General features: G+C 61.7%; 1 protein-coding gene across 11 annotated transcripts; it reads right to left on the reverse strand.

Annotated features, from left to right (window-relative positions):
- Positions 1-492: 492 nt before the first annotated feature.
- USP19 (ubiquitin specific peptidase 19) lies at positions 493-22,145 on the reverse strand. Of its 11 annotated transcripts, XR_010072723.1 has the most exons (29): positions 22,008-22,119; positions 18,333-18,432; positions 17,917-18,161; positions 16,016-16,072; positions 14,785-14,913; positions 14,095-14,228; positions 13,353-13,760; positions 12,742-13,009; positions 12,452-12,608; positions 12,275-12,346; positions 11,630-11,745; positions 11,090-11,304; positions 10,573-10,774; positions 10,354-10,487; positions 10,014-10,172; positions 9,818-9,928; positions 9,533-9,643; positions 9,280-9,381; positions 8,771-8,911; positions 8,470-8,588; positions 8,107-8,244; positions 7,653-8,017; positions 6,860-6,970; positions 6,085-6,301; positions 5,600-5,752; positions 5,339-5,502; positions 5,080-5,258; positions 2,302-3,234; positions 559-679 (listed from the first exon to the last, which is right to left on the reverse strand). XR_010072723.1 is itself a non-coding variant. In XM_063347651.1 (28 exons), the coding sequence occupies exons 3-28, from the start codon at positions 18,023-18,025 to the stop codon at positions 539-541; spliced, it is 4,212 nt and encodes a 1,403-aa protein (XP_063203721.1). In that variant the 5' UTR covers positions 18,026-18,161; positions 18,333-18,432; positions 22,008-22,119; the 3' UTR covers positions 493-538. The 11 variants fall into 11 exon arrangements, 10 of the variants coding, with proteins under 10 accessions (XP_063203721.1, XP_063203723.1, XP_063203719.1 ...); XM_063347651.1 differs by lacking the exon at positions 2,302-3,234 and having other exon boundaries at positions 493-679; XM_063347649.1 differs by lacking the exon at positions 559-679 and having other exon boundaries at positions 699-3,234; positions 11,090-11,268.
- Between the last annotated feature and the right edge of the window lie 276 nt (positions 22,146-22,421).

Below are 22,421 nucleotides of genomic sequence, written 5' to 3' on the forward strand. Positions count from 1 at the left end.
GAGAAGCAGCGGGCACCGGGGGACTCCAGGCACCGAGGCACATCAGGGGTCACTGGGCATCCCCCCGCTGCTGTAGGGTGCACCCGGCAGCAGGGTGTACCAAGAAACACCTGGCACTGAGGGACACCAGGGGACAGCAAGCACCAGGGGACACCAGGGGCACGCTGGGGGCAGCAGAGCCCAGCAGGGACATCGAGCTGCAGCGTGCACTAAGCGCCAGGGGACCTGGAGGGGGGGGACTGGGCTGCAAGGAGCACTGGGGGACACCAGGGGACACAGAGCTGTGGGGCGCACCGTGTATCCCAGCACAGCAGGGGACATGAGGGCACCCGGGGACGCAGGGTGCTAGGGGCCCCAACAGCACGCTGGGGGACACGGGGTCCTGGGGGGGCTCACCAGGGGACAGCAGGAAGCAGAGGCGAGTGGAGTTCAGCAAGTTTAATGAGCGCAGGACAAACCCCAACCACCCCCCATCCCCCCCTCCCTCCCCAGTGCCCGGCCCGGCCCGCACCCCCCGGGGCAGGCACCCCCCAACGCCCTAGTCGACTTCTTCCATGCTGCTGTAGGAGGGGGCCGGGCGCTCGGCGGGGCTGGCGAAGCGCTCGGGGAGGCCTTCTGCGGCCAGCGCCGGGGCTCCTTCGGGGGCCAGGCCGGATCCGAACGGCACCGGGGGCAGTCCCTGCAAGCAGAAGGCGGGCATGAGAGGGAGACCGCGGGCAGGATAGGGACACCAGGGGCATGAGGGGGACACCAGTGCCCAGCCCACCCCTCTCCCTCCCTGCTCCCAGGGGGGCTGTGGGGGATGCAACCCCTCAGGTGGGGGATCCCACACAGTGTGGAGCAGACACAGCAGCCGGTGCCAGCCCTGGCAGGGGTAAGGCAGCGTGCCCAGGGCCCCCGGCGGCAGCCCCCGCCTGCCTGCCTAAGGAGAGCCAGGCTGCAGCACGCTCAGCCCGGCCCCGGTGCTGCTGCCTCTCCCCAGCCCGGCACTCGTGGCCCCGGGGCTGCCGCGGCCAGGGCCGGTCTGAGCAGAGCCCCGCGCCCCAGCACGGGCACCCTGCCAGCCCGGGCGGCAGCAGCGAGCCACGGGGCAGGCTGCCAGCGCCTGCCGGGGTCTAAGGAACGGCACAGGACCAGAGGGGATTTCCAGAGCCCAGAGGGTGTAGCCTGGGCCTCGCTGCCGGCCACCCACCTCCGGGGAGGGCAGGCAGGTGCAGGCAGTGGCTTGTAGGCCCCAAGCCTGGGGCGCCAGCCGGAGCAGAGGTCACCCCACCGGCGCCGGGCACTGACTCAGCCCCACGAGGCCAGCGCCGTGGGCGAGCGGGGGAAGCCGCCGAGCCCCGGGGCTGCAGACAATGAGGCGACTGTTCCAGGACCGGCACCTCATGACCACGGCACGGCCCCACCAGCCTCCCCGGCTGGGACCCACTCGGCAGGGGGGGGACAGTGTGGCGCACGTGCAAGAGGGGTGCGGGACCGAGGCGGAGGAGCCCTGGGCTCCCCGCTGTCCGGCTCAAACCCCAGCCAGACACCCGGGCGACCCCCTTCCCTGCCAAGCATCCTTCCCACGCCAGCCAAGGACACAGCCGGCGGGACAGCAGCGGAGACGGAAAAGGAAGTCACAGGGCTCTGAAGTCACCTCTCGCACCCAAACACGCCAGAGCAGGCTGAGCCACGCTCAGCCAAGGGCGACACGTCTCAATGTCAGACACCGCTGGAGCCGCAGCCTGCGCCCCGGCCCCATGGGACCGTGCGCTGCCGGCCACACCGGGCTCCCCCTGCCCCGTACGTGTCCCACCGGGGCTGCCACCCCATGGCTGGGGAGCCAGAGCCCAGCCTGTGCCCCACAGCACCAGCAGGCAAGAGCTGTCCCCAGAGCCTGCTGCTGCACAGGGTGTACCAGGCACCCTGCGAAGCCCAGGGCAGGGTCACTGTGCCGGCTGGGCCAGAGAGACTCTGCAAGCAGCTGCATCAGGTACAGGAAGGTCACTGGCACCTGCCCTGTGCTGGAGCAGGCTCTGGGGCAGAGTCCCTGCCCCTCTGCGGGGGTCCCATCACACAGGACAGGGATACCGCTTCTCTTTGGAAAACCCGGCTTTATTAACACACCGAGGTCCTGCCTGCGCTCCCCGACCCCATGCCTCTCCCACAGCATGGGCAGCCCGTCCCCTCGCAAACGAGGCACCGCACCACGCTCCCCCAGCACAGACCCAGCCCCCCAGACACAGCCAGCTAGGGCTGAGTGGGGACAGCCCCCATGGCGATGGTGGGAGCCAGCAGCCCACAGAGGGGGGTGCTCACCGTGGGCATCCCATCCCAGTTTGCCAGGCTCCGCAGCAGCTGCCTGGGGAAGAGGAGCTGCAGCAGCGCTGAACAGAGAAGCACGCAAGCCCTTGGTGACAAGCCCATTCGGTCCCAGCATGAGAGTGTGACATGCACAGCTCCAGGTGCATAGGCAGCCGGCACCAGGAGGGACGGGGCTGGCCCAGGAGCCATAGGTCACACCAGCCCTGGGGAGCACAAGGTTCTCGCAGCAGCACAGCTGGGAGAGGTGGCCGGACCAGGACCCGTGTCAGGGCATCCTGCCCTTGCTGCAGCCTTCCAGTAGGTCTCTGCTTCTTTCCTGGGAGCCAAGCAGAGGTGGTTGATATTCCCAGAGGGCTCCCAGCCCCCGGTCCTGCTGCAGCAGCAACATCCCTCCCTGAGCAGCAGGTAGCCACGAGGTCTGCCCTGCTCCCAGCAGGCAGAACGGGTGAAGGAGGGCTGAGGGACTCCTGGTTCTGGGCTGCACCTTGGCAAGGCAGCGAGCTGCCCACGCAGCCCTGCCAGCTGGCACGGGAGATGCCAGAGCAGACAGGCAGGAGCCGACATCCCCACGCTTCCCTTGGCGAGTCCTTCCTGGCAGTTTCTGTCCTGCCACCTGACATCTTCGTCGCGTAGCATCCTAGGACAGTGCATGCCCCGGCAGCTCTGCTCCTGCAGCTGGCTGCGTGCCTGTGCCTATCTCCAGCGGGTCTGGTAAATGAGCGGGTAGAAGACATTCAGGAAGAGCGCGACAATTGCGGCCGTGGTGGCCAGGACGAAGTATCTGACGCAGCCTTCATCTGGGTGCTGGGGGGTGCCCGGACTCCGCTTCTGGCCACGGGGCCTCCAGGAGTTTCTTGCAGGCCTTTGGGGCGCCTCGAGCTGCAACTCTTGTTCTTCAGCCTCCAGTTCCTGCCAGATCAGAGAAGCCTGCGATGTGGAAACCTGCGTCAGCACTTGGAGAACACAATGGGCAACACCCCTCGCCATCCCCCGGGGCAGGCGGCTGCCTGCGAGCCCAGCCCCGTGCCCAGCCAGCCCGCCTCCCCATGCAGCACCGTCGCGGTCGCACCCGCCCCCGCGGCTCTTCGGGGTCTCCGGCACACGGGGCGCAGCCGGGCTCCGGCAGGGCAGGGTCTTCGTAGGGCCACAGAGCGGGCAACCAGATCCCGATGGAGCCGATGCTTTGGCATTGGTGGGTCCAGGTGTCGAGGGGGCAGGCAGCAGCCAATCACAGCCCAGCTTTTGTGATCCCAACAGGATCCTTCAGATGACAGCAAATCCAGAGCCGGGGGGGGCGGCAGGAGCAGGAGGCACGGTTGCAGCACAGCCAGTCACGGGTCTGCTTCAGCGGGTGGGGATGCTCCGACAGCCAATCGTAGTCCAACTTCCAGGAGGATTATCCGCAGGCAGCCAATCACAGCCCAGCCGTTCGGTGATCATGCGGGCCAGCCAATCAGGGCGCAGGTCTCCAGAGGGCACCCAGTACTCGGGAGGGTGGGGGTGGTCCGAGGGGCTCGGGGACTCGCTCAGCCCTGGTGGGATCCAGTGATCCCCCAGCGCTGCGGGGGATCCGGTGCTGCCGAGGGCATGATGAGGCCCGGCGCCATGGGGACACCCGATGAGCCCCGGCGCTGGGGGGGGTTACAGTGAGCGTCGGTGCTGCCCGGGGCCCCTGAAGGCTCCCAACACCAGCGTGGGATGAGCAGCGCAGCCTTCCTGTTGCCCAGGCCACCAACAGCAAGTGGGGCTGCTCCGGGACACGCAAAGCCCCCCCTCCAGGACAGGAACAGCTCAGGCAGGCAGACACTAACGTGCCAGACAGCCCCTGGCCCCAGAGAGTGGCAGCTCCCGTCCCCCGACGAGAAGGAAGAGCTGGGATGCCTAACCAGTGCCGGACCAAGGGCTGCACGAGCCAGACAGGCCGGGGACCCAGGCCAGAAGGGCCCCACAGGGCACACGTGTGCCACCGTGCCAGACATGAATTGAGCATCATCCTGAATCCCCGCGGGGCCACGGGGGTGCTGAGCGCGGAGGGAAGGGCTGCAGGACAGCGATGCGAGGGGGGGGGGGGGGGGAGGGGCTCGCCAGGTGGGTGCTGCGCTGTGCCCCAACCTGGGCCTTCACGTCTTGACGTTCACGCAAAGATCAGCCCAACCGTTCCCCACCAGTGCATGCCGAAAGCACCCTGCCACCGGCTGGCCCACCCCTCCCTCCCAGGCGGCCCAGCAGCAGAGCTCGCTCTGGCAGGTTTCTCGTCAGCACCCTGCGGAGGCTGCCAGGCCTCTGGCTCAGCGCTGGCATTTGCCTTTTTTGCACCTAGCTTGGCCCCAAGCTGGGCCCCAGCAGAAAGTGTCCCCCACCCTGCCTCGAGAGCGGCTGCGGAGGGCAGGATCTCACCGCTTCCCGGCACAGCCAGCTCCTGCTGTACCGCTCACAGCCTTCCTTCGGTGCAGGCCCCGGCGAGGCTGGGCCCCCTTCCTGCCTCCTCTGGTGCCCTCCCACCAACACTCCCACCCTAAAGACGGAAACCAGCTCTCCTGTGGTCCCTCAGGGCAGGGACTATCCCAAGCTCACAGTGAGAACAGGGCAAGACAGGTCCCAACGCCCAGCCAGTGCAAGCTCTTCGGTGTCGAAGAGAGGCAGACATCACACCACAGCTGTGCCAGGCTCTGTGGGTGCTGGCAGAGACAGGCTGGACCCTGCGTGTGGGCATCTGGGCACATTTCACGGCTCTGTGGCTCCAACAGTGCCAAAAGGGACATGAGCTCTCACCTGGCTAGCAGCAGCTTCGGCAGAGGGTGTGCGCTCAGCTCGGTGGTCTGCGGGGTGCCCTGGCAGGGGTCTCTCCACAGGAGAGTTCCTCCGGCGGTAGAAGAGGACATACGCGTATCTGGTTACCACCTGGCTCTCATCCACGGTGGTGACTGTGCTGTCGTCAAAGAGCCGCCAGCCTGAGAGGAGAGAAGGGTTAAGCAAGCAGAAGGGCCACAGCTGCAGGAGAGGCGGGGCGGCGAGGTCGGCAGATCCTCACCCACGTCACTGCGCTGGCTGTTCTTGTCGTTGGGCAGGCGGGCGTACGCCGTGTAGTGCCCCCCAATCATGCCTCCGTAGTGGTTGATCACAGCGTATAAGTCGTACATGGGCAGCTGCTGCTCGCCCTTCCGGCCGATGCAGAACTTGCTCAGGTCCAGGCTCCTGGGGAGAGACAGGGGGTCAGTCGGGGCAGTCAGCATTAGGCAGCAAGAGGCCAGACTGCAGGGCAGCACAGGCATTTCATCCCCCGGGGTCTCACCGGACGGGGAAGTCCACCATGTCGTTGATCTTGTCCCTCCAAATAAAGCTGCGGAAGGAGAAGCGCTTGAGCTGGATAATGAGGACGTTGGGCAGGCGCCATAGCATCAGCTGCTTGGAGGCCTCGCGGTGCTGCTTGCACTTGGGGCAGTACCTAGGGGAAGAGGTATTATTATATCATTACCAGCGCGGGGAGAGCCCCGGGTCCCACAGCCCAGCCCAGCCCAGCCTCAAGGTCCCTCACAGGTGGGGCTGACAGAGGGGATGTGGGGGGTCTCAGCCTCCCCTGCCAAGGGAGGCCAGCACAGCCCTGTGGAGTGCTGGCATTGCTCCCTGCTGTCTATTAGCCTCCCTCTCCAGAGCACAGGGAAGGCCAGAGCAACGCTCCAGGCTGCCAGAAGAAGCGTGCAGGCCCAGACAGCTCCTGGGAAACCCCCGCTGCCGTCTGAGCCCACAGGCTGGAACCCACCCCATCACCTTCCTCACCACGCTTCCTCTGGGGCCAGGACTTCAGGCTTGGTGAAGAGATTGAGGCACTGCTCCAGGGTGAAGTGGCCAGCCCGGGCTGCTTCGCTAGCCGAGCCTGGGTCCTCCACGCACTCCAGCTCCTTGGATTCCACCAACACAAACTCCTTGAGGCGCTCATTATTCTTCCACACCAGGGCAAGGGAGCAGTCATCTGTCAGCTCCAGGGGGTTGTCACCTGAGAAGGAGCACACACCTCACACACCTGCCCTGACAGGCTACACCAGGCCACCTTGCTGGGGCTAGAAGTAGTCTTGCCCGTCCCAATACAGCAATCACGCAGCGCTGCCAGGACGGGACAAGTACCCCTCTGGGGCACCTGCAGTGCCCAGTTCACCACCCCAGGGTGGCAGAGGCCCACAGCCAGTGGGGCAAGGTGGGCACAGTCCCTCTCGGTAGCACCTCCATAACCAGCACTGGCTGCGGGTGTCCCATTCAGACATGACGTGACCCACAGATCACAGACTCTCTGTGGATGCAGGAGTTTGAAGGGAATTGGTCTATTTGCTGAGGAGAGCAGGAATGTCATGCCTGAGAAGAATTTCTAGGCAGCGGCTCTATGCAGCAGAGCCCTGCCCTCCTCTGTGCCAGATGCAGCTTCCACCGTCCAGTCCTGACAGTGACACCTGGGTTCACCTTGTGCCATGCAGCCTCTGGCACCCTGGCCAGGCAGATCCACCACCCTACCAGCGACTGCAAGGGATGAAGGTGGCACCTTCTAGGGCCCTGGGCTCACCTTTATCTTCCAGCTTGTGCTCTCGGTTGGCAGCATCGATCTTGTTGATGTAGAACTGCGTGGCGCGGGCACTCAGCGAGTCTGGAGTGTGTTGGTACCCAGGGATGGCAGCTGTGGACAGGCAGGGACAGATCTGCGGTGGCACTGCCTGTCTGCCCTGCGTAGGGGGCCAAGAATTTGCAGTGCCCCCACCCCCATCTCACATGCTACGGCCTTGCAGGCACACAACCACGTGCCCCGTGTCCTTGACTATTTTTAGCAGGCGCCTGCCCCTGGCAAGCTGTGCTCCTCTGCCTGCCTTGCCCCTTCACTGCACATTGCTGCCATCCTGAGACGAGTGTCTGGAAACGTGACAGTCAGGCAGCCGAGCGCAAGAGGCTGCTCCCGTGCAGCTGAGTCAGAGCGAGGGAAACGCTACGCTCACAGCCCCGAGGGGTTCAGCCTGCGCCAGGCTCTGCCCTCCCACGGGACTTGGAGGCTTCTGCCAGCCCTTGCCTTCCCACCACTCCCACAACAACACAACACTCCAGCCTCTTCCTAGTCAGGTCTCTGGCTCTGCCCCGAGGGCCCTGTCAAGGCAAGACAGAGGATGGGCAGACAGGCATTTCAGGTGAGGCAGTGCTGCCAAAACACAGCTCCCAGGGCCTCACATATGTTCCCAAGGGTTTCCGGACAAAGCTCACAACAGGAGAGGAGATGCTGTGGTGGGAGATCACCCCAAGGAGGGAGAATTGCTCTTGTTTTGTCTTGGGGCTGCCGGCACAGACACGGTTATCATCGCAACATCTCTTACCTTCTGGCTTGAGGGCTCTCTCATAGGACGGCTCCTTCTCGCAACAGCTGTCGCCCTGCGACTCCATGTGCTCGGAGAAGCCCGAATCCAAGCTCAGCAGAGAACTCCTGGCTGCCAGGACCTTGCTCCGGACAGTGCCAGTGTCCCCCAGCTCCGGGTGCAGCTCTGGCAGAGCTGGCGAGAGCGGGGGCTCCTGCAGGAGGCTGGAAGCCCTGTCCCCGTCCCCCAGCTCAGGGGCAGAGGTGGCTGCTGCACAGCTGCTCTTTGCCAGGGGCTCCAGCTTGTCCGGGAGCAGAGGCTGCAGCCCCTGCTCTGGTGACATCCGTCCCAGCTGGAATGGAGGCTGGAACACGCTGACCGAGTACCTGGGCAAGGAGGTGACAGTCAGAGACGGACAGGCACAGGGCCGAGCTCAGCTCCGGGGTAGAAGCACCCTCCTTCCCTGGACCCTCACCTTGCATAGCCCTCCAGCAGCTGGGCCAGGCGGGCATAGGTCAGGCGGGACTCCGGCACACTGATGAGGAAGGGGAAACCGATGTTCTCCGGGCGGCACAAAGCCTTGTGGTCTGGCCAGTGTGTTTTCTGACATGCCCTGTAACACATAGAGTCCCAGGTGAACCCAGCATCCGCGTCCACCCTGGGCAGGAGCTTGGCAGGGCCAGAGGGATGGGCTGGGGACAAGGGGAACACCACCAGCCAGACTGGCTCCCTCCCAAAGACCAGACCCATCCCACCTCCTCCCAGTGGACTGAGCTCTCCCATCTAACCCTTCAAGGCAGGAGATCATCCCTCCCTGCCATGCGCCAAGTCAACTCACACGTTGCAGTAACCGACTCGATAGCACCTCGTGCAGCGCCTGAGCTTCTCATCCTCAGGCAGTTGCTTCTTCTGGCAGGCAGCACACTTGGCGACGGGGCCGCTGGGCACCTGCGGACGCTGTAGGAGAAAGGACCCATTGGTCAGGGAACGGCACCCAGGCAGGACAAGGTAGCCCCAGTGGGCATCCATGCTCAACGCAGCTAGTCACTCTTGTGTGCAACTCTCCCCCTCCTGCTCAGCCCCACTTGCAGGCTCAGCCTCTCTGCATGCCTCCAGGCAGTCCCAATGTCCCTTCTTACCTGCTGGACCTGCAGCTCCACCACCCGCTCCTTGGCCAGCTCTGGGGAGAGCACCTCGAAGCAGAGCAGCAGGTCTGTGGGGGAGACTGTGTCCAACGAGTTGGATGGCAGGAACATGCGGTGGAATCGATTCTTGATCACCTGGCAGGAAAGCAGTGGAGTAAGACCATGTGAGGGCTGCCCCATACTTCATCTCCTGAGAAAGCCACAGACCTCAGCCCCACAGTGAGCTGCGGGGACAGCAGCACCACAGGGATGCTGTGCTCGGCTCACCAACCCACCAGGGGAGGATGGACACCCCTTGCCCTCCTGCGGTGGCCCAGCCCTCCTAGCAGGGCTCCGCTTGGCAGCGCCCTGTGCAGGACACTGCCACCCATGACAAAATCTGTCCCGTGGATATGCGGCATATGGCAAGCGACTGTCAGTGGCCATATTCCCTGCAGAGCTGTGGGAACCAGGGTGCCCACAAGAGCAGCCCACGGCTTGCTCCCCAGCTGGAGCACTCTTACCTCTGCCAGGCGCAGGTTCTCTGGTTTCACATGCACACTGTGGGCCACCGAGTCGAGTACCTCCATGGCACTGGAGTTCTCCTTGCTGATACTCACAAGGAACTGCCAGCAAGAAAGTGCCCCATCAGTCACACCACACCAAGGCATGCGGGCCCTTAACACAAGGCTCAGCCTGCTGGCACACAACCAGCTGCCTGGGGCATCTCCAGGAGCCCTCTCAGGCTCCTACCCCAGAGCAGACGGTGTCCTTTACCTTGATCGGTTTCTTGTGTGGCTCCTTTGCAAAGTAGTAGACAGTCAGCACCTTCTGCTTTTGTGGGAGAGGCACAGGGAGGTACAGGAAGGGGTCGAAGGTGATAGACACCTGCAGATACGAGAGCACATTCAGTTGTGGGAAGTGCTTGTGGCTGAGATCAGTGGGGCAGCAGCCCCAGAAGACCTGAGATCGAGCCTTGCCCTGTGACCTGTGCCCTCTGAGGGTCAGAAGCCTGCTGCTGCACAGCCAGGACAGGAACAGACCCTCCAAGGGCTGCCCTACCTTGGAACACACTGGGCACACCAGCTTGGATTTGTACTGGCCCTGGAAAAGGTCCACAATGAAAGAGTCGTTCCTCATCTTGTGTCGTTGCCAGGCCTCCTCAGCTACCACCTATGGGGAAAGAGGGGTCAGCACTATGCTAAACCACCCAGGCTAGGGCTGCTCTCCCAGTGGCTTTGGGGAAGGACATCCTCACCTCGTCGGGCCTCCCATCTGAGTCAACAGTTTCTGTATAGGGCTTGTTCTGGATGCGGTTGAGGTCCTCGTGCAGGCCATCAAGTAGGAAGGCCATGAACTCCTGAGCATCATGCTGGGCATAGCCAGTGAACTGACTGGCCTTGCTGGCCACGATTGCCTGGGGAGAGCACAGTAGTCAGAGCTGATCAGCAGCCCCCTGGCAGCACTGCCAGTCCGACACACAAAGCCTGGCTGCACCCACCCACACCCACCTAGCTCTCAGTGGCACCAGCAGGGCATCCAGGTGCCCACAGAAGAGTGGTGGGGACTCACGGCAGTGCTGGTGACTGCAGCCCTACCTTTAGTTTAGAGGGCTGGAAGGCATGATGTGTGCCCTTCCACAGCGCTCGCAGCAGCATGGCAAAGCCAATGGCCAGGCGTCCCCCAGTCCCCAGGGGGTTGTTATAGTTGATTTCCGACTCAAAGGACCGATCTGTAAGAGACACAGGAGAGCGAGGGTGCCACTGGCTGCACCATCCGAGTGACAGGGCTCTGCTGGGCTCTCAGTGTGGGCTCACCATGGAAGTAGTCGCGCAGCTCCCGGGTGTTGGACAGGGACTGGATGACGCTGTTCATGAAGCAGGTGTTGCCAAGGTTCACCAGCCCTGTGAAGCCGGGCAGGCACACCTTCTTCTTCTCGTCCTCATCCTCATCATCCTCCACACTCTCAGTGCTCACAGGGCTGTGTGTCATTGGTGGCACCATGCACGTCGGTTTGGGCTGCCAAAGAAGAGGAGGGTGTGAGAGTGCTGCGTTCGGGGGGTCTCTCTGGGAACACCAGAGGAAACCGAAAGCCCAAGGCATCCCTCAGACATGGCTGGGCTGGAGCCATCATGCCATCTCCCACCAGGACTGGGACAGACAGGCCAATTGCTGCCCCCAGTCCTGCCAGCTATGACTGAGGAGTGCTGCCTTCTCTTCCAGAAACAGTCTGCCAGTCCCCAAAGCAACACCAGGGAGGTGGAGTCCCACAAGATGGACAAGTGGGCCCCCCTTTCCCCCTGCCCAGGTCAAACCCCATGCAGACCTACTCACCGAGGGGATGTGGGGCTCTTGCTTCACTGCCACATGCTCTGGGGCTGTACGAGCTGCCACACCATCCAGACTCCCATCTTCCACACGCGGTTTCTCTTTGTCGCTGGCTCGGGCCTCCTCCTTGCTGGACAGGGGATGCTGGTTACTGCCAGGGGGGTTCTTGTCCAGAGGGGTAGGGCCTGTAGGCATGGCAACCTTTGCACCACCCACTGCACCTTAAAAAGGGGGAAGGGTGGGCCTGTGGTTAGCAGCACCATGCGCTGCCCACGGTGGGGCTGAGCCACTTGGTCCACGCTCGCACACAGGCTCTCTCCTATGCCTCTTCCCCATGAACAAGGGGAACAGCAATGTCCTTCCCCTAGAGCTTGGCTTGGCTTGCCTTGCCCTAAACCTCTCCTGCCTACACCCACTAAGCCCCCCTCCTTCCCCACAACCCTGCACCGGACAATCTGGCACGATCTGACTGCTGCCAGGAGTGAGGAGGGCCCATGCCCTGCTAGGGTGCAGCAGGCAGGCAAGACAAAAAGGCAGGGTGCAGACCTCGTGTGGCTGGAGCCTCCAGCCCCCCCCAGCGCTGGCTCTGGCGTTTCTTCAGGCAGACGTCGATGCGAGACACCATGAAGTTGTATGTGCACTGGTCCGGATCAATAAGGTTCCTGCAAGACACCCAGCAAGTCAGGGGTGCCCCAGACCCCCCAGCAGCCTCAGAAAGGCCAAAGCCTCTGCAAGGTAGTGCCATGGACACCAGGCATTAGGGACCCAGTTAGCACCAACCCTGAGGTGGGCCTGGCAAACAAGGGCGGAAACCCTTGAGCCTGGATAACATTGAGCACACAGAGGGCCCCCTTCCTGGCAGATTCATTCTGCTTGGCTCCACATGCCCCTCCCACTGGACAGCCCACCCCAAATGCACATAGGCTGGTCTGGCTCCATCCCCAAGAGCTCCGGAACAGGCTGGGGGGAACTGCAGGCAAGGAGGCACTGGGATTTCCTCCCCTGCAAGCCACCACACAGAGCCAAGGCAGCCTGGGCTTGGGGCATTAGTGCAGCATGGCGTAAGGGAGACCCCCAGGTGCAGAAATGAGCGTTCCTTGCACAGACGTGCCAGCCAGGACTGGCTCCTGCTCCAGCTCTGCACTCTCAGCACCCTTGCCCTGGTGTGGGCTAGAAGGATAGAAGCCATACCTGAGTTTCACCTGCCACCGGAACACTGTGTGAGGCCCACAGCCAGGATGGAGGCGAAGGAAGTTTGTGTCGCTGCAAAGAAATTGGGAGCGAGTGAGAAGAAGTGAACGAACAAGTAACCTGGCCATAGTCCAGAGCTCCGCAGCAGCTTGGCACTGTCCCGAGGCATGTCGGTACCTCGTCTGGAACAGCAGCGTGAAGTCTTGCTCCCGGAACAACACCTTGGATGTCTCCTTGTGGATCTCCTTCACGTAGACGTGCACCACCACCAGGTCATTTCCCTTTTCGTATGAGTCATTCTTGACAAAGGTCAGGCTCACAACAGGCTCTGGCTCTGAGCAAGGAAAGCCATGGAGAGAGATATTACCTTCTTTGCGCGCCGAGGCAGCACTGCAGGCTGACCCAGGAGAGGTCCTGAGCAGATGAACTTTCCCAACCAGGCTGACCGCTGGGCTCCAGCCACTCACCATCAGCTGCTGCTTCCAGAGCCACGTCATCCTTGGACCAGTCCCTCTTCTCACTGTCTCTGCCCAGGGGAGGGGTGGCCACTGGGACAGCCTTAGAGCTCTCTCCCAGGACAGGTGTACAGTCCCGGCCCCGCAAGGCCTCGGCAGGGCTGCCTGGCTGCAGGACCCTCTTCTCCACACAGGTGGCAACACGGTGGGGGAACACCTCTGTGGTAGCTGTGAGAGGTGGCATCTCCACAGGAACGGTCTCTTTGGCCAAAACCACGGCCTTTCAAAACAGAGGGACATGGTAAAAAACAGACACCATCACCCCCAAGCTGCCCTGGCTCATCCGCTGTGACTCCTGCCAGACAGGCAGGCACAGCCCCATGCCACCCATTTCCCCCACACATCCCATGCTCGGCTCAGCCTCCTTAGCACCAGAGCACACGCTCAGCCCAGCAACTGCAGGGTCCTCATGTCACCCTCTTCTCCACCACAGCCAGGCCCATGCCAACCCCCACAGAACACCGGAGCCCATCTCGTCGGCATTGATGGGTCCCTGTGCAAGCAGCATCCTCTGCATGGGGGCTGAGAAGCAGGGGTGCCCCGTTTGGCTGGGTGCTAAGTACCTTCTCCAGTGGCGGTGCGAGGTCCGTGAGGGCTGTAGGCCCATCGACCTGGCTGGCTCTGCCATTGCGGCGGCTGCCTGCCCTCCCGCTGTGCCCTTTGCTGGGCTCCATGCTCCCAGTGACTCTGGCATTTGGCCCCTCTTCAGTGGGAGCCACTTTGAGGTATACTGCCCGCTTGGCGCTGGGGCCGCTCTGTGTCCCTGGGCTGGCTGGGCTTTTCCCTCCCAGGGCCTCGCTTCTTCCCGGAGCGCGCTTGGGGTTGGAAGGCTCCCGCCGGGACCTCGGTGTCTCTGTGCCTTCAGCCCTCAGCTCTTCAGGGGCCAGCTCTGCAGAAGCAGCCTTCTCCTTCCCGTTCTCCCAGCATGCAGCCCCTTTGGTCAGCTCTTTGGATCCGTCTTTCCTTCTCTTCTGTGAAAAGCAGTGCAGCACAGTGGGAAGGTATCCAGGCAGCAGCACCTCTCATGCTCTTTGTCAGCCCCTCACCCTCACTCGCCGTTCCCCAAATGCGCTAGGGCTCTGCTCCAGAACCTGGAGAGTGTGGGGCAGGCAGGAACAGGGGTACAATGACATTGCCCTCCCTGGGACAGAGGCAAGGCACAGAGGCAGTGGCCTCTGGAAGCACGTGGATGCAGGATGTGCCCCACATTGCTCCCTCAGCAGCTCAAGAGCAGGAAGTGAAACCCTCACCCCAGCTCCCCCGGGCTCCGTAAGCTCCTCAAAAGGTAAATCCTCCCCTTCTCACCAGAAGCGAAGACCAGGTATGCAGCGGGATCTTCTTCTGAAGCACAAGCTGTAGAAAGTTGCCCTTCTTGCACTGGACCTTGCTGCAGGAGCTCTCAATCTCCTCATAGAACTGACAGCTCCACTGGCGCCCGTCTGCAAGCAGAGGGGGACAGGCACCTCAGGCAGCGCTCCAGAGAGCTGTCACCTAACCCACAGCCCCCTTTCACCTGCCTCAGGGATCAAGGGAACGCTCATCCAGAGCCAAGGATGCTGCAGGCAGGCTGCCACCATACCCCAGGAGCCTTCAGGGTAATGCCAGCTTTCCTGGATTTGCTTTGTACATCTGGCTGGCCTCCTTCCCAGAGGGAAGGCCCTGGGCCTCTCTGCCCTCAGGGGCATGGTCGCTTTTCCAAGGGATACCCATGACTGACTCAGTCACCCTAGCAAGCAGGGGACAGAGATGCACCAACGCAGCAGTGGGCACTTGCTCGCTTGGCGCAGAGGCCAGCTCCTGCCCTCCTCAGCTCTACACTCTTCTTCTTTTACACTGCTCTTGTATCAGCCCTGCCTGCTGGCTGAAGCTGTGCCAGCTGACAGCGGGGCACTGCCTCTGAAGGAAAAGTTTTATGCCTGCCTGGATCAGCCCCACTTCTAGCTGCGCCGAGCCCAGCTGACGAAACATCTGCAGCAGTCCCTCCACTCCCCATACCTGGTAGTTTGACCACACAGTCCGTGTCAGTGAAAGCAGCATCCACATCCTCCACCTTCAGAGCTCCGCTGCCCAAGTTCAGCTTGACGATGATCTCATCAGCGTTCTGCTTCCAGTCCAGCAGCAGCTCTAGGAAGAGGGAGGGAAGCGTCACACACTTGCTGGGGCACGAGCCTGCAGTGCCCACGCCTTGGCTGGGGAACGAGAGCCTGAATGCATGCTCAGTTCAAGGAGGTCGACGCAGGGAACACAGGTCATGCGAATCAAACAGGAAGCTTGCAACCTGCTCTCATCAGACAGGCCACAAACAAGAGCACAAGTTGTGGCAGGGCAGGTGAATGCTGGTGGGAACCGGAGAGATCAGAAAGGCAGCGCTGCTCTCAGCCCCATCACGTGCAGCAGCAGTGGCTGGGAAGAAGGGGTGGCTCCTGCCAACTACAAAGCAATTGCTGCTTTCCCCAGGGAACGAGGAAGCCACAGAATTACTCTGGGGATTCAAGTGGACTCTGCCCACAACCAGAAATTGCCACTTCCTCTTTGCATATGCAAACTGAGCAGCCCAGCTGCTACCACGAAAGCACTGTACTCCTGCCAGGTGAGCACTGTTACCACGACTGAAACACGGGTGGTTGCCTGGCCAGCCGGGCAAGAAGGCCACATCCAGGAAGAAAATGGTGTGGCAGTGTCACTCCACTGCAGGGAGAACGCCCACCAGGTGCCTGCCAGGCTCCAGGTCTGGCCCTGCGGTGTTCTGAAGTCTTCAAGGCAAAAAGGTGATTTATATCACCTTAATTTCAGTCAGGTTAATTCTGCCCTCTGTGGCATAAGGGTATCCCACTCCATCTGCCCTCAAAGCAGGCCTGGATCAAGGCAGAAACAGTCATCAGCACTCACTGGGTGACATGGATTGGGATTTTCCCAGCCCAGCCCAGCTCCCTGCTCAGAAACAAGCAGGACAGATGTGCTCAGCAGCACCATGACACCTGCGTCAGAAGCAGCCTGCCATGTGCTGAGGGCCTCTTCCTTGCAGACAAGCCCTTCCCAGCCATGTGCATCCTTCTGGGCCCCTGGGAAGACTGCATCCTGTTAAAACAAACGCTGTGGCAAGGAGCACTCAGGTTAGTTCTGCTCAACGCTTGAGCATGGGACAACGACAATGTGAGAGTTTCAGATCCCTCGGCAAGGGCACTCCATGGCCATGCACTGACAGCTGACGCACACCTTGACTTACCCTCCTCTGAGTCCTTCTCCTGGGCAGTCTCAGCCTGCTCGAGCTCAGGGTGAGACACTGGTGGGCAGAGAAGCAAAGCGCAGGCAGGTCTGTCATTCCGTTATCTCAGAGCATGGGCCAGCACGCTGATGCCCAAAATCTCAAACGCCACCTCTTTATCCCCTGAACCTCTGTCTAGGCATACTGCATGTGCTGTTCATTTTCCTCCTCTGCTTCCTCACAGCTCTCCCTTCCCTGGGGCACCACAGCAAGTCAGCTCCCAGCACCACTGGTCTGGGCCACACCGCCGTATTTCAGTCTAACCAGCACCCCAGTAGAAGCGACACAACATCGCTGCACTGCACAGACAGCGCTGCTTTGAAGCATGTCTCAGTGTCGAGCTTGTGGTAACCGGGCTGTGTGCCCCTGCTCAGCGCACCAGGCCCTCAGCCTCCAGGCGTGCAGAAGAGTCCTGCCTTGATCAGACAGGGAGAACCTGATGTTTGGTCATGCTCAAACCATTCAAACAAATTCTGCTGTAACAAGAGAACCACACAGCCCAGCTGCACTTTAGCATTCCCATTCCAGCACAAGCTACCAATGTCCGCAGCCAAAACCTCCTTCCAGATCAGGCTGGGGAAACAAACTGACCTGACACCTAATCCCTGCTCCCCACAGGATTACCTCCAACAGCCAGAAGTGTCTCATGGCCTGCTCCACCCCCACAGGGCAGTGAGCTCTGCCAGGCAAGGGGCTCAAAGCAACAGCACGCTGTCCTGGAGCAGAGAAACAGCAGCAACGGGAACTGTGGTCTCCACCCTGGAGTGCTCAGAGGGCTGTCACTGCCTTCCTTGATGGGCTACAAACCAGTAGGAAACCTCTGCTGACCACCACAGTCACTGGTGCAAAGGTGTCAGTGGGGCTGGCAGCATGGTAAGTACTTCAGCAGTACTGTCTGAAGGATCTACAGCTTGTTCCATCCCTCACCACCCCTGCACAGAGGGGACAGAGGCAGCGTGGCTGCACTGCAGCCCCTGGGAAGGCAGAAGCCCCCTGCATCAGAAGGTGCGGAGGGTCAGGCCTTACCAGAGATACAGCACACCTCCCATGTGAGACGAGGTGCAACGCTGCACTCTCTGCACTCTGGGGTTTTGCATCGGGGACTGCAGCTGGCTGCTCCAGCAGAGACCTCAGCAAGCACTCATTTACCTTGGCCTACAAAACACCCTGTGATTTTGAGGTTACAACAGTCATAACGGAGCAGGCAGAAAAATCGAGCAATTTTCCAGGGCTGCAGGAACTCTTGCCTGCATCCTGCCCGCAGGCATTACCTGCCCCACACCAGAGCCTGCACCTGAAGCATAGTTTTCATCATCAGATACACACAGCTACAGAGGGAATTATTCCACAGCAACTATTCCACTTGAGCCACACCTTGCCCTGACACAGAAGCTAAAGCACCAGCCCCACCCACAGGCCCCGCACTTGGCGGGCGCTGTCAGCACTGTGTCACTGCTTTGCAGCATCTGGCCTCGGCAAACGGATGGGGAAGCAGCACTGCCTCCAGCTGCAAAAGCACCCACCGGCTTCAGTCCCACTGCCTCTGGATCAGGGCAGCTCTGCCTCAGCCAAAAGCAGAGTCTATAAACAACCACTGAGGCCAACTCCAGGCTCAAGGTAACAAAGCCACAGGTTCGACCTTCCTCACATAGCTGGGGCTAAGTAGCGCGCGAAGGAAGGAGGTTACAGGTCCAGGGAGGACACTCTGCCGAAGAGGATCCCACATCATACGGTTTACCATCAGCTGCAGGAAGCGATTAGTTAAATCTGCTTATCCTGCAGCAGATGGCTGCAAGGCTCCCACCCTGCAGGGCCAAGAAACCACAGGCCTGCTCGCCGCACCGCTGCCGAGGGGCTCTCACCTTCCTTGCTCTCCTGGTTGGCTCGATCCTTCTGCTTCTTCTTGTTGGCGGCATCATCCAAGCCCCGAGACACTCTCCTCTGGCCAGGGGCATTGGTGCTGCTGGACATTTTCTGCCGTTTGGAGGACACAAACGGCCCGCCGGGGTCGGTAATGGAGTCTGGGTCAGGGGTGCGACGTTTTCTTCCTGGCCCAGCTATCTTGGCGACTCTCTGTGGTCAAACTCTCTGGCAAGGAACTAGTGGCCTAAAGAGAGGAGAGAGCAAACGTGGCAGGAGGAGCAGGTGGAGAAGGCCGAACAACATCAGGATCTGCTCTCTGCCCCAGCACCAGGCCCTCCCAGGGCTGGTGCCCTGACACGACCTCCACTGCAGCGTTTATGGGAAGCCCCATGCAGAGCTCAGTGAGGAAACCTACCTCATCACAGCTGTTACAACGCTTACTGCCAAAAGCATGGGCTTGTCAGAGCTCCCAAGATACAACCAGGGGTCTTCCGTATGTGGCACTCATTAAAAACCTGGAAAGCAATTGTCATGCTCATGGCTCCCACTACAGCAACACTGGCCCAGAGGAGCCGCCGGCGCTAAGAACACCCAGAGGCAGAGCCGAGGGCGAGGACATGGGGAGGCCCCAGTCTGCAAAATCGAGCCTCCAGGGTCAACTGGGGCAGCCCGCCCCACAGCTTGGGGCGGCAGCTATTTCAGTCAAACAGTGTCCCATGTAAGAGGGCGGGAACGGGAGCGAGTAACGCCCTAAGAAGGAAGAAAGGGGAGAAGCAGGAGCAGGCCTGGGACAGTCTCCCGTGACAGATGAGAGCAGAGCTCCCTGGCAAGAAAAGAGTTCCTCCCCCTCCGCCCACCAGCTGGGAGCTTAACCAGCATGACTGCACCTTGCATATTCATCTCTCCACCGGTTTACAGACAGCGCCAGCGGGGGCCTGGCCTGGAAACAGGATACCTCTACTCCGCCTGCCCCGGGGAGAGGGCAGGGTGGGCAGGGTGCTCCCCCCTACCGCCTTAGACTTGCCCTCCCAGGAAGAGCCAGCTCCCTGACAGGGTATGGGAGCTCCTGGCCCAAGAGCTGGTCTCAGTTTCACCCTCCGGTGTTACGGCTTCCATAGAGGAGCTCGAACAACCTGCTGAAGACAGTCCTGCTCGAGGTGCCTCCGTGAAGGTGGCAAAAGCAGGGAGCTGGGAAGCTTTTTCCCTTGCCCTCACCCCAGTAGCGTTCACCGGTCTGCTGGGGTTTGCTGCAGGAGAGTACATCCAGCTGCATGGATCCCACCCACCCCCAGGTGCCAGTAGCAGGTCCTAGTGCACCGATTCACACCCCATCCCACAGCCCTGCTCCCGTCTGAGGACACAGGGCATCTTGGTCTAGCCCAGCTCCGCCGAGTCTACCTCTCCCTCTGGAGTTCCCCATGCCCTCAGGAATAGCCTGTCCTGCCCTCACCCTTGTACAAAGTGCAGACCCCACAGCTCTGCTCGTGTATGGCCGGGAACAGGAGGCACCTCCAAGGGAAGCTCTCGGTTGGAGGGAGCATGCTGGCAGCTCTGCAGGGCGTTTGTGTTCTAGAAACACTCAGGGCAACAAGTAGCCACAAGCATGGAGTCGTAGCCACAAACTGCAAGGAAGCCCAGAGAGCAAAGCAGTCCTGTCCTGCCCTCAGCTCTAGCAAAGCCAGCCCCATGACAGGCGCTGAGCTCAAACCCTTTATCTTCAGGCCAACCCACCCTTTTAACCAAGAGCCACCAAAGCCAAGCAAAAAGGCCGAGCTCTGAGTCCAGCCTGGCTGCCTGGCACAGGCAACTCCCACCACCCGCAGCAGAGGGGCCCAAAACAACCTGGAGACCAAGACGCTGAGCAGGGCTCAGCATCAGCCCCAGAGAGCTTGAAAGAGTGTGGGAGGACAGCAGTGCCACCCGCAAGCTGCTACACACACTGGGTCTCCCGGGGACGCCGCAGCGCCTCTGGCTGCAGAGGGGATGGGAAGAGCCCCTCGCAGTGGCAAACGTGGCCGTAGTTCACAAGGCTGGGATTCTGATGCCAGCAGGCTGCTGCTGCCAGCGGCATGCTGTTGCTCAGCTCCCGACACCACCAACACTAAAACACGCCGGCTACAGATGCTTCCCAGTGGTGAGAAAGCTAACCTGGCTTGGCAAACATAGGAAAGCATTTTTTGCTGAATTTCTTTTGCCTCTAGGGTGAGAACTCCAAGAGGAACGGGAGACAAGAAGCAGCAACTGCTTCATGCAGAACCAGGCAGAACTCCATCACCTCCTTCCTGTGCCTCCAAAGGGGTGGTATAGGATAACTGCTGGGCAGGGTGACATCAGGCTCTGAGAAGGGTCCTGGAGGGCTGAGAAAGGATCATCCTCTGCCCAAGAAAGGGTGAGGAGGAGTGCCAGGGTCACGTGTCTGCTGTCACTCCTCTGGGAGAAGCTTGCTGCTCTCACGCCTTACTAAGGGCCTGGCTCCCTCGGGTGCTTTACCGACAGTTATTCTTAACAGCAGGCAGGAACCAAGCGGGGCTGGAGCTCTGCCTGATTCCAGCTGCCAGACTGATGGCAGCTTGAGGCCGCTGTGGGCACTATGGGGTTTTGGATGAGTAGAGGCAAACCACAGGTTATTCCCATTCACCTATTCTAACCCCTGAAACTTTCTGCCTCTCTGCCATCAGGAAACATGCAGCCAGGCAGGACATTCAGCCCCGAGGTGTGCAGGGGCACAGAGCTTTTGGCATTACTAATGTCGGCACTATAGGAGCTGCTGCAGGGGAGAGATGGTGAAAGGCCGCCCTGGCTGGATGCCAGGTGTACCTGCGAGAAGCACCTGATGGGCTGGGCGCTTGTACGAAACCTTGCTCCATTCTTCTCTGAGCCGCGAAAGCCTGGCCATGCTACCGAGAGAGGAGGTGCCTCCTTGCCCTCTGTTCTCCCAGCCTTTGTGCCGGTGCGAGCACCCACGTGGTTGCAGCGCGTACTGGACCAAGACAACAGCCAGAGCGAAACTATTTCCTGACATGTTTGTCTTAGCCTAGAGCAGTTCCTCAGCCCAGTTCATGCTGGGGCTGCACAAACATTTTCACTGGCCAAAGGAAAGGGAGAACTCAAGAATGGGACCAAAGGGCCACAGAGAAGGGCCGCCTCTTCCCATGGCAGCGCCAGACTGAGCTAGTGTAAGTGCTCAGTGAACAACAGCAGAAGATGCCCAACAAAATGCACTTTACCCCCACGTTTGGGGCACATGTAGCACTTGGCAGGAGGAGGTGCCCTGGTTCGTGCCTGCAGCACCTCCCCCTCAGCAGCCAAAGGCCTTTATTGGGGTAGTTGTGGGCTGTGGCTATCCGCCAGCATCATCCTTCCACGGACTTTTGGCTCCTCCATATCCCAAATAGAGCCAACAGAAACACTTCCTTCATGCACACAAGTACCTTTGTCACCTGCTCCATATTCCCCTGAGAGATCAGAAGTCTCAAGGCTGAAGCTCATCTCTTACTACAGTTCCTCAGCGTGCCTGACACACAGGCTGAGCCAGGACAAGCACAGAGCTGCTTGGGGCGGGCACCCAACCCAGCACTGCCACACAGAATGCTTCCAACCCGCGTGGGAATCCCCGTGCCAGCAGCTAGCCCTTACAGCCACGCTGCCTAGGGAGCCCGGCAGGCCCAGCCCCCCGCCAGGCCCTGACAAGTCTCTGGGGAAGACGAGTCTGACCAGACAGCAGCCGGCGGCGGGCCCCTGGCCTGCCCTGCGCTGCTGCCGGGCCTCAGGAGAGGGGAAAGGGACAGGGAACGGTACTTCTGCCGAAGGGCCCGCAGCCCGCAGGCCCCGGCAGTGCCCCCGCGCAGGCAGAGCATCAGGCCACGGCAGCGGCCCAGCCCCGCGGCTGCCGCGCCCCCCGCCGCCCGCCAAGCCCTCTCGCCTCGGGCCCCTCTCACGCCGCCATCCACCGCCGCCTCCTCCCACACCGCCTCGCTCCCCGCCGCCCCGGCCCTGCCTCCCGCCGCCGCGGCTGCGGCTCCGGCCCTCGCCCCAGCCGCCGCTCGCCGCCCCGCACGGCCCCGCCGCCGCCGTCCCGCCCCGCACTCACGGCCCCGCCCGCCGCTCCGGTCTGTTTTGTTTCGGGACGAAGTTCCGTAGCGGGCCGACTCAGGAGACAGGCCCGAGCCCGTGACGCACTTCCGGAAGCCGGCGGACGAACCCACGTGACGCGGAAGCGCAATGACCGGGGGGGGGGGAGGCGGTCACGTGACGCGGGGCGGGGCCGGCCGCCGGCCCGTTTCCTCCCCTCTCCCGGCAGCGCCATGGCAACGACGCCCGCCATGACGTAATCGCGGCGCCTGAGGGAAGACCCGCCCCCAAGGGCGCGACCCACACCGGGCCGTTTCCATGGCAACGGGCCGGGCGGCGCCGCCGGGCCCCAGCCTGCAGCGGGTGTCCCGGGCCCGCCGCTGGCCCCACGGCCAACCCTGCGCAACTCCCCCGGCCCCACGGCCAGCCCTGG

Source organism: Chroicocephalus ridibundus, chromosome 10 (assembly GCF_963924245.1).
Source record: "Chroicocephalus ridibundus chromosome 10, bChrRid1.1, whole genome shotgun sequence".
Classification (NCBI taxonomy): domain Eukaryota; kingdom Metazoa; phylum Chordata; class Aves; order Charadriiformes; family Laridae; genus Chroicocephalus; species Chroicocephalus ridibundus.

What these genes read in the sequence shown, in the direction of transcription:
- USP19 (XM_063347646.1), bottom strand. Translation starts at nt 18,025, where the DNA reads ATGTCCAGCAGCACCAATGCCCCTGGCCAGAGGAGAGTGTCTCGGGGC. An exon ending in CAACCAGGAGAGCAAGGAAG is followed by an intron (nt 16,073 to 17,916) that starts GTGAGAGCCCCT and finishes TCTGCCCACCAG; the next exon opens with TGTCTCACCCTGAGCTCGAG. An exon ending in CTGGCCCCAGAGGAAGCGTG is followed by an intron (nt 5,753 to 6,084) that starts GTGAGGAAGGTG and finishes CTCTTCCCCTAG; the next exon opens with GTACTGCCCCAAGTGCAAGC.